The sequence below is a fragment of the Oncorhynchus kisutch genome, linkage group LG11 (assembly GCF_002021735.2).
Source record: "Oncorhynchus kisutch isolate 150728-3 linkage group LG11, Okis_V2, whole genome shotgun sequence".
NCBI lineage: Eukaryota > Metazoa > Chordata > Actinopteri > Salmoniformes > Salmonidae > Oncorhynchus > Oncorhynchus kisutch.
The window spans coordinates 26,006,681-26,017,650 of record NC_034184.2 but is presented as its reverse complement, the minus strand read 5'-3'; the positions used below and the strand labels follow the sequence as shown (position 1 = coordinate 26,017,650).

General features: G+C 42.2%; 1 protein-coding gene across 22 annotated transcripts in view; it reads left to right on the top strand.

Annotated features, from left to right (window-relative positions):
* Nucleotides 1-8,794: 8,794 nt before the first annotated feature.
* washc2c (WASH complex subunit 2C) overlaps nucleotides 8,795-10,970 on the top strand; it is a 35,817-nt gene continuing 33,641 nt past the window's right edge. For 4 of the 22 annotated variants that reach the window (XM_031835518.1, XM_031835512.1, XM_031835511.1 and 1 more), the window contains exons 1-3: nucleotides 9,045-9,236; nucleotides 9,861-10,022; nucleotides 10,293-10,457. In XM_031835518.1, the coding sequence (XP_031691378.1) occupies nucleotides 9,879-10,022; nucleotides 10,293-10,457 (309 nt within the window). In that variant the 5' untranslated portion in view covers nucleotides 9,045-9,236; nucleotides 9,861-9,878. Of the gene's footprint in view, nucleotides 9,237-9,860; nucleotides 10,023-10,292; nucleotides 10,458-10,970 lie in introns of all 22 variants that reach the window. The other 18 variants (XM_031835516.1, XM_031835509.1, XM_020495376.2 and 15 more) reach the window with 7 other exon arrangements.

Sequence of the window (10,970 nt, the reverse complement as noted above, 5' to 3'; positions counted from 1 at the left end):
AGCTAATAGATATATTATTTATTTAGAAAATATTAAACCTAGTCTATGTATCCTACTGGGTTTAGAGTGCTTATTTGCAGTAGAGAACAGTCTGATAAACGCTTTAAGGCACAAGGAGTTTAAAATGTTTCTAAAAGTATCTCAAATGAGTGTATTTGCTTTTCCAGATCCTTAACAAATAATCTCATGAACTAATCATCTATATTCATATTCATTTTCAACTAATCACCTGCAGGTGAGTCTGGTGTGGTGGAGGTTTCTGAGGAGTCAGGTCCTATTTCAAAGACCTTCCATGATGCCCAAACACAGCAGTCAGACCCAGCAATGGAGGACCACACCTACTCCAAAGGACCTATCATTACATGTGGCATGACAACTGCACCAGCCCGAGAGGTCACTGTCTGTTGCAGATGTTACATTGAAAGAGGATGCAGACTGTCTGCTGAACACAAGGATTCCACTACTAGAATTCAACACTTGTGTCTTGCTTAAAAGTTTTTGCCCCCACATCATCAACGATGCCAGTTGTAGACCAAATTCTGTTGACACTAATGAAACTTAAAACAGAACTTTGTTGTTAGCCCAAAAATTGGCTAACACATTGGGAGGGATCTTAGACCATTCCACCATACAGAATCTTTCCAGATGATATCCTATGTCTTTGCTTAAGGACTGCCCTATTTGATTCAAACCACAGGCTTTTAATGGGGCTCAAGTCCAGAGACAGATGGCATTGTGAAATGTTGATTTTGTGGTCAATTAAACATTTACTTGTGGATTTTGATGTGTGCTTGGGGTTATTGTCTTGCTGGAAGATCCCCTGGCGGCCAAGTTTCAACCTCCTGGAAGAGGCAATCAGGTTTTTGGCAAAAATGTGCTGGTACTGGGAAAGGTTAATGATGCCATTGACCTTAATAACTGCCCCAGGACCAGTGGAAGCAAAATAGCAATGTTTACTCTCTCACTTACTTTCATGTAGGCTATATTTGCGTTGATCACATCAGAAGGTCTATTTTTCCATGTGCATGGTTACTTATTAATCTGTGCTGCTGCTCGTGCGGTGCAGTACACAAATACGAGTTGCGGTTGCTTTTCTCCTATGGGAAAAAAATGAATGCCATTTGTTGAATATTAGAAGTACAGTAAGCTGAAATTCTCACCTTTTCAAGAAAACCCCTTACCCCACTTGATGTTTATGGGGAGAAAATCAGAGCTATAAATTGTTTAACCTGTAGCCAAGGCTTTAAAGCAAGGGTGGGCAAACTTTTTGGCTCGAGGGCCACATTAGGATTTTGAAATTCAACGGAGGGACGCATTTTTTGGGGGACCAATTGTTAATTAAAATCTATTTGCAGGGACCTTGCGAGTGGGGCAGCGGTCTAAGGCGTCACTACAAACCCGGGTTCGATCCCAGGCTGTGTCACAGTTGGCTGTAACTGGGAGACCCATGAGGCGGTGCACAATTGGCCCAGCGTCGTCCGGGTTAGGAGAGGGTTTGGTAGGTTGAGATTTCCTTGTCCCATCGTGCTCTAGTGACTCCTGTGGCGGGCCGGGCGCATGCATGCTGACATGGTCGCAGTTGTACAGTGTTTCCTCCGACACATTGGTGCGGCTGGCTTCCGGGTTTAGAGGTTATTGTGTCAAGAAGCAGTGCAGCTTGGCTGGGTCATGATTCGGACGCACGGCTCTCGACCTTCACCTCTACTGAGTCTGTACAGTTGCAGCGATGGGACAAGACTGTAACTGCCAATTGGATACCCACAAAATTTCCCCCTTGCTTTAAAGTCTATATCGTTAATTATGGTAGCATTGGTTACAATCTGCCACAATATCAATGTTGCCAGCTTAGGTATAGGAAGGGATAGATAGTAGGCCTAGTTGGATGAATGTGCACATGATGGAAGTTAAAGGTAGACTAAATATTCACTATCTAATAGGATCAAAACAAAAAAAAGCTGCCAAAATTAACACAGCAGGATATTTTTTACATTTTTGCCTCTGCAAGTAGGCTGAAACTTGGCCGCAAGTGGATCTTCCTGCAATACAATAAAAACCCACAAAGAAATTGTTAATTGACGACAAAATATTTTTTTTTGCAATGGCCAGCTCAGTCTTTGTACTTGAACCCCATTGAAAACCTGTGGGTTGAATTGAAGAGGGCAGTCCACAAGCGCAGACAAAAGATATCAAGAATCTGAAAAGATTCTGTATGGAGAAATTGTCAAAGATCCTTCCCAATGTGTTATCTAATCTCATAAAACATTTTAGAGAAAGGCTCAGTGCCGTTATCCTCGCAAAGGAAGGCTGCTCAAGTATCGAAAACAGTGGTGCCAATAATTTTGACCCCTATCTTGTTGAGAATTGTTTTTATTAGTTGTTAAATAAAAACATTTCTTTCAAATAATGTAATTTTACATTTTTGGGCAGCATACAATTAGGTCAGTATTTGTTTTATTTTAATTTATACTGTCTTTTTTGTTCATCTTTATCAAGGGTGGCAATAATTTTGGTTATCCACTGAGCTATACATAAAATAAAATACAATTCTGAAAATATACCTATAGGGGACCACATCAGATGGTTTTGATCAGTTCAATTGCTAAATTCATGTAATTCTACACATTTTGCCATCGGGCAGAGAGGGAAATGTGCAGTTTTATAGCTAATGGAACGGTCGAAATGTACACAATTATTACCCGGAGGAAAATGGGGGAGGGTCATTGATAAGGGAATTTATAGGTTTAAGTTAATGATGAAGTAATTCCACCCTGAATCATAACTATTAGTGATTATTAGTTTATATAGCATGTATAATGAATAATTAACGTAAACGTAAGTTCGGTAGAGACATGTGAGGGAGAGAAGTGTGTGTGTGTGACTACGAAGATACTGAGAACAATTCAACTGTATGACCGGTCCCATGCATCAGGCCTCCAGTGCGCATCCACAGTCCAGTACGTCCTGTGCCTCCTCCCCGCACTCGCCCTGAGGTGAGTGTCATCAGCCCAGTGCCACCTGTATCGGTCCCACGCATCAGGCCTCCAGTGCGCCTCCACAGTCCAGAGCTTCCTGCAACAGTTCCCAGTCCAGAGCTTCCTGTGACAGTTCCCAGTCCCACTCCGGACCGATATTGTCACGTTCTGACCTTTATTTCCTTTGTTTTGTATTTATTTAGTATGGTCAGGGCGTGAGTTGGGTGGGCAGTCTATGTTTGTTTTTCTATGATTTGGGGATTTGTATGTTTCGGCCTAGTATGGTTCTCAATCAGAAGGCAGGTGTCATTAGTTGTCTCTGATTGAGAATCATACTTAGGTAGCCTGGGTCGCACTGTTTGTTTGTGGGTGATTGTCTATGTTGATTGCTTGTGTCATCACAGTTCTCATTTAGCTTCACGGTCGTTATTTGTTTATTGTTTTTGTATTCAGTGTTCAGTACTTTCTTTAATTAAATATCAAGATGAACACAAACCACGCCGCGTTTTGGTCCGCCTTTCCTTCAACAGAAGAATCCCGTGACAGATATACTGCATTACACACTACAATGAATAGGCTTTCTCAATCATGAGCCCTGGCCAGCCCTGCCCTTAATGATGTAGGCCTAAAGCCTTTTGTGCTGCCTAACCAATGGCTGTGCTGTGTAAGGTGGCACTTCAGGAAGCGAGTCAAAGGCTTCTTCTTTTAATTTGTACTAAAATTCAATATCGGATATGCCTATGCCGCTCTGTATGCCGCTCTGTACCATCACTCACTCATATCTTTATGTACATATTCTTTATCCCCTTACACTTGTGAAAATAAGGTAGTAGTTTTGGAATTGTTAGCTAGATTACTTGTTGGTTATTACTGCATTGTCGGAACTAGAAGCACAAGCATTTCGCTACACTCGCATTAACATCTGCTAACCATGTGTATGTGACAAATAACATTTTATTTGATTTGGATGTCTTGTTCAGTTTGAGAGGGAGAGAGCATAAGAGTTCGAAGCAAATTCAATGGACCCAATTATACAAATTAATCTACAAAGACTCTTCAGTCCGCAATGATTTATGCTAGAAACAAGCTGTAAAATGCCGGGGAAAGACGTGACTCCAATGCATATGGGATATCTTTGGTTTGTCTGCCTCACTACAACCTTCTGTAGCCGAGGAGACAAAAAAATTACTTTGCTTGGAAGTCAGGCGCAGGAGTCAAACGGAGTGTAAAATGGAGTCTTTTAATGAATGTCCACCTAACATGCTCCATAACACTAATAAGAACAGATATAAACAAACATGGGTACGAGGACCCATCGCGCACCTATACAACAAACACAACACTGACTGACTTCCCCCCCCCCCCCCACCACCACACACACAAAAAAAACCATCTCTGACAAAGACATGAGGGGAAACAGAGGGTTAAATACACAATAAGTAATGAATGCGATTGAAAACAGGTGTGTGGGAAGACAAGACAAAACCAATGGAGAATGAAAAATGGATCAATGATGGTTAGAAGACCGGTGACGTCGACCGCCGAGCACCACCCGAACAAGGAGAGGCAACGACTTTGGGTAGAAGTCGTGACAGTTTGACATTTCAACAGGCTATTAAACGAACATAAATCAGTCAGGAACAAGCCAGATAGTCTAAAAATCATTTGTTCTATATTACTATTATTTCAAGGCTATAGCCTGCCATTTAAGTAATCAATTGTGTAGCATTTGTGACAGGCCACAGGCTGGCAGGAGCGCTCAGCATTTCAACAACACATCAATAGCATTTATGCATTTATTTTTTTATATGTTTACTTAAACTTTATTTAACTAGGCAACATGCCTATAGATTTAGCCTTTAGGCTGTATAAAATGAAATGTAAAAACAAACATTTTATTAAATACTGAAGCAAAAATTCCTTATTAGGTTATACAGTCATTTTAAAATGCCTTTGGAATCACTTTAGAAAAACGAGTTTGGCCAGTCTCTGTTTTGAGGATCATGTGGTGAGCCTTGTTTGTTAATTTAGCCTAGCAGATGATCTTATATTCCCATGCCCACAGTCAACACAAATCTATTTTGTAAGAACAATATCATGGAATAAAATAGAATACATTTGAAAATGATAGTTTCCCAAATGATAAAAAGTACAAGTGCATATATGCCTACCTGATGATATGCAGCTGCTGTTGTAAAAAATGCATGGCATTTTCTCTAATTCATTGATGATCAGATACTTCAGTTGTAACTGGTTCAGTTGCACTCAATTTTTACAGTTGATAGACAACATTAGCAATGTTCCAAACTAAGACTATCCTCTTTTTTAACAATAGCCTGTAGAGAAATGTAAATATCCCTTATGCTCATTACACGGGTGCACCATGTGCTGGGGACAATAAAAGACCACTCTAAAATGTGCAGTTTTGTCACTCGACACAATGCTACAGATGTCTCAAGTTTTGAGGGAGCATGCAATTGGCATGCTGACTGCAGGAATGTCCACCAGAGCTGTTACCAGAGAATTTAATGTTAATTTCTCTATCATAAGCCGCCTCCATCACTTTATAGAATTTGGCAGTACGTCCAACCGGCCCCACAACAGTAGACCACGTGTAACCACACCAGCCCAGGATCTCCACATCTGTCTTCTTCCCCTGTGGACTTGTCTGAGACCAGCCACCTGGGCAGCTGATGAAACTGTGGGTTTGCACAACCAAAGAATTTCTTCACAAACTGTCACAAACTGTCAGAAACAGAAACAGGGAAGCTCATTTGTGTGCTCGTCGTCCTCACCAGGTTCTTGATCTGACTGCAGTTGGGCATTGTCATCGACTTCAGGCAAACAACACCATGCCATACAACACTCCTTCCGTGGCCTCCAACTGCTCTTAAACGCTAGTAAAACCAAATGCATGCTTTTCAACCGGTCGCTGCCTGCACCCGCATGCCCGACTAGCATCACCACCCTGGATGGTTCCGACCTAGAATATGTGGACGTCTATAAGTACCTAGGTGTCTGGCTAGACTGCAAACTCTCCTTCCAGACTCATATCAAACATCTCCAATCGAAAATCAAATCAAGAGTCGGCTTTCTATTCCGCAACAAAGCCTCCTTCACTCACGCCGCCAAGCTTACCCTAGTAAAACTGACTATCCTACCGATCCTCGACTTCGGCGATGTCATCTACAAAATGGCTTCCAACACTCTACTCAGCAAACTGGATGCAGTCTATCACAGTGCCATCCGTTTTGTCACTAAAGCACCTTATACCACCCACCACTGCGACTTGTATGCTCTAGTCGGCTGGCCCTCGCTACATATTCGTCGCAAGACCCACTGGCTCCAGGTCATCTACAAGTCCATGCTAGGTAAAGCTCCGCCTTATCTCAGCTCACTGGTCACGATGGCAACACCCATCCGTAGCACGCGCTCCAGCAGGTGTATCTCACTGATCATCCCTAAAGCCAACACCTCATTTGGCCGCCTTTCGTTCCAGTACTCTGCTGCCTGTGACTGGAACGAATTGCAAAAATCGCTGAAGTTGGAAACTTTTATCTCCCTCACCAACTTCAAACATCAGCTATCTGAGCAGCTAACCGATCGCTGCAGCTGTACATAGTCTATTGGTAAATAGCCCACCCTTTTCACCTACCTCATCCCCATACTGTTTTTATTTATTTACTTTTCTGCTCTTTTGCACACCAATATCTCTACCTGTACATGACCATCTGATCATTCATCACTCCAGTGTTAATCTGCAAAATTGTAATTATCTGCCTACCTCCTCATGCCTTTTGCACACATTATATATAGACCCCCCTTTGTTTTCTACTGTGTTATTGACTTGTTAATTGTTTACTCCATGTGTAACTCTTTGTTGTCTGCTCACACTGCTATGCTTTATCTTGGCCAGGTCGCAGTTGCAAATGATAACTTGTTCTCAACTAGCCTACCTGGTTAAATAAAGGTGAAAAAAAAAGAAAGAAAAAAAAAAAAATGCTCACCTTCGATTGCCACTGGCACACTGGAAAAGTGTCCTCTGGTCATTGTTGTCAGTGATCGCCGTTGTGTCGTCGGAAAACAAAGATTGTGTTGGAGTCGTGCATTGGCTACTCAGTCGTGGGTGAACAGAGAGTACAGGATCGGACTAAGCATGCACCCCTGAGGGGCCCCCATGTTGAGGATCAGCATGGCAGATGGGTTGTTGCCTAACCTTACCACCTGGGGGCATGTTTCAAATAAGGGCTGTGTTTTGTGTAGGCTTACCCTGGTGTGACATTTTGATAACCATGTAAATCTCTCTTGGACAAGGTGACTTTTACCATTATATTCAGCTCTATTTACTCTCAGATTCAAAAATGCTAATTAATTAGAGTCAAAGTAGACATCATTCAAAACTACAAATCCCTGCTGACACCTTTGCTAACGGATAGTGTCAATTTAAAACGTGAACAAGACAGTAAACAGAATGGTAAATTTAAAGAAACTGAGCCAATTTATTAATTACTATATTTAGCTAACACTAGATAGTTAATCCAAAGATTCTTAACTTTGCCTCGATTCGTGGCATTTGTATATTGTATATGGGCTACTAACAGCTTACTACACAACATACACTTAGTTTTATTTTCTTATCATGGCATATTACATAATTTATGCAGCAGCATGCAATATATTTTTTGACTCACCTTGTTGTGCTGTGCTCACTTTTTTTGTTGTTGTTACTTTGACCCCTTTTCTCCACAATTTTGTGGTATCCAAGTGGTAGTTACAGTCTTGTCTCATTGCTGCAACTCCCGTACAAACTCGGGAGAGGCGAAGGTCGAGAGCCGCGTTACCTCCGAAACACAACCCAGCCAATATGTCGGGGGAAACACCGTACACCTGGTGACCGTGTCAGCGTGCATTGCGCCTGGTACGCCACGGGAGTCGCTGGAGCACGATGAGACAAGAACATCCCTGCCGGCCAAACCCAGCCCTAACCTAGACGACGCTCAATTGTGCTACCGCCCCATGTGTCTCCCAGTCGCGTCAGAGCCTGGACGCGAACCAGTTAGACCACTGTGCCACTCGAGAGACCCCGTGTTGTGCTGACTTGAACAGGAAGGTGGCACGGCGGTCCTTCGTGGGCAAATTTTGTCATAAAACTGTCATCAAAGTCTGGCATTCTCTGGATTTATGGTGCTTTCAAGACAACTGGGAACTCGAAAACAAACAGGGTTGAATCATAATGTCAGTGATCTTCAGGTCGGAGCTCTAGAAAGAGGCCCTAGTTCCTGACTTGGAATTCCGAGTTGGATGACGTTCAAAACGTATTTTCCCAGTCGGAGCTCGGATTTCCGAAATCTGAGATTTCCCAGTTCCAAGTTTCCAGTTCTTTGGAACGCAGAAGAAGTCATGCTGGTTTGACAGCATGGCCAATGTTGAATGTTTCCCCTTTTAATCTTGAAAAAGAGACCCTTAAAACCCAGACTTGGACCACACAGGCACTCCACTGAATAGCAGGCTAGTGATTGTTTTGCAATGCTTGCAGTTAGCCACTGATTCCTTCCAAACCACTCATTGTTGAATTTGCGATTTCCAATTGAATGTGTATTGTGTAATGTCCAATGGCTCTATAATTTATCTTCATATGAGAAAGATTGAAAATGATTTGCCAGTAGATTATCGACTTGATTCATGATGATGGCTGCTGACTTGCTTGCTAAGATTTTGAAAGTGTGTATGTTAACATGATCAGTCCAATCAAAGTTAGGTAGATATAACGTGAAGTGACGTCATTTTATCTGTGGCCAATTACCTTGAGCCTTCTTGGATAATTTTTTTTTTTTACAGTGCACTGCTAGCTATGAATTATATCTGATGGTGTTTGCATGTTTCGGTAAAAAGACAAATAATGTCCCGTTCGGGAACACTGACAGGTAGAGAGCTTTTTTTGTTCAATCTGATTGCGTGGGCTTGGCTCCCTGGTGGGTGACCCAGGCCCACCCGTGGCTACGTGGCTGTTGTGTATTATTGACATCCACCATAATGTATTGATCACATTAGAGAATGTTATGCGGTATTGCGTTGGTGTTGCCCCGCCACATTAGTCAGGTGACTGCGGTCAGCTGATTGTCTCCAGACAGACAGAACATGGCCGACCTGTCAGAAGCCCAATGAGGAAACGGTCGAGTTTAGCATAATCGATTCTCTTTTCACGTCGTTTGGTTTGGGCTCATATTTTACTATCGTGGACAACATTTGCCAACAGTAACTAAGGTGAGTTTAATAAGAAGATCCATGTAAGTGCGAGAGTAGGCTCTCAAACTGCCTAGCTAACGTTAGCTAGCTAACTGTTAGCTCGTGTGATAACACATATAGAAGGGTTTATACATATCTTTGACTTTAACAAGACAGTGTCAGGAGGTGCATAAACATTCACTCAACGAACTATCTAACTAGCATTCCAAAGAACATTTTGCTAAAGATTGTGACTTCCCAAAGAAACATTTTTGCACTGCTGTGTTCGTAGTTTGTTAATTAACTAGCTAATCTGGCTTGCATGCAAGAAAGAGGCCGGTGGTGGCAGCTCATTTAGCTCGCATTTGCCAATACATGCCTGTCGCTATTAATAAGTTATAATTTGGGGTTATTTTCGACAGATCAGGAATGTAATGTATTCATTACGTCTTGCAACGGAAAGCGTTTATCGTTTAAGAACCAAACGGAAGCGAACGAAACGGGGAAGGACTTAACTGAATTTATCCAATAGAAACTTTAGTTTTCCGTTTGTATTAAACAGTTTACAACAGGCGAAACTTTTTGCAAAATAATAGGTTTTTGCAATTGCCACGCTGAACCCCCATTTCAAATGTTTTCTCCTGTTTGTTACCATTGAACAAGCCCCAAATATTGCTTCAGATGAGCGGGTTGCCAGATGGCATGGCGAATGTCCCCAGCCAGAGCAACCACGCCGGGGAGGATGGCCAGGTGTGGGAGAGACCCTGGACCCTGGAAGAAATGCGACAGACCAGCGCCAACTGGTCCCTGGCTGCAGACTCAGGGGTAGGCTAATTGGCATTTGTTTATAACCTTCATTTAGGCTAGTATCTCCTGAGTTATTATTCAGTCTCTGATTACCTGCCTGTTTTGTCTGCATTCCGTAATGTGTAATCCTCTTAATCTACATATTATGGGTAGAGGAATCGCACAGCATTGTAAACATAATCTCTTCCATGTGAATGCATTACTAACTATTTATTTTAGGGCCGAACACAATGGCTGCTTGTGGACAATCAGATACACTATTGTTTCAATGTTTCATCTCCTCCACAGCTCTTCCTGTTCCTGCAAGACTTCTCCCAGAGAATGCTGTCAAAGACTCATGAGATAGAGAAGCAGCTGGATGGACTGATCAGGGACACGAAGGCCACAGACTGTTGCCTGCATACCGTCTTCAACGACTTCCTCATGCTCTCCAACACACAGTTCATTGAAAACGTATGTTGTGGTGTGAACAGGAAATACCATGGTCGTGTATGTTAGATAATTTTAACGGAAGAAAATGGACTGAAACAGAGTCTTGTCATGGGACCGTGTCCACAAAGCTTCTGAGTAGGAGTACTGATCTAGGATCAGTTTAGCGTTTTAGTTCATAATGAGAAAATTATTTCTTTAATTTTACTTTGGTGTGCCTAAATGAACACGACCCATATCTTGTTCCTCTGTTGAGCTAGGTGCCCCTCTTCTTTAGATGATGGTTGTGCTATGTTTGACATTTCCCAGACCTTTTGAAATTTAACAAGCTTTTAATCTAATTAAGAAAATATTAATCGTGTTCCATGGTAAGGAAAATGTGGATGTCATCCCCCTGGGACTATGAGGAACTGAGTCCTCTTGTATTTCATCATGTGGTTACTGATGGTGGCTCTGCTGTTTGCTGACTATCACAGAGGGTGTTATGTTTGATTCTAACTCATTCTTGTATTGATTGTGTGATGTTACTGATCTTTG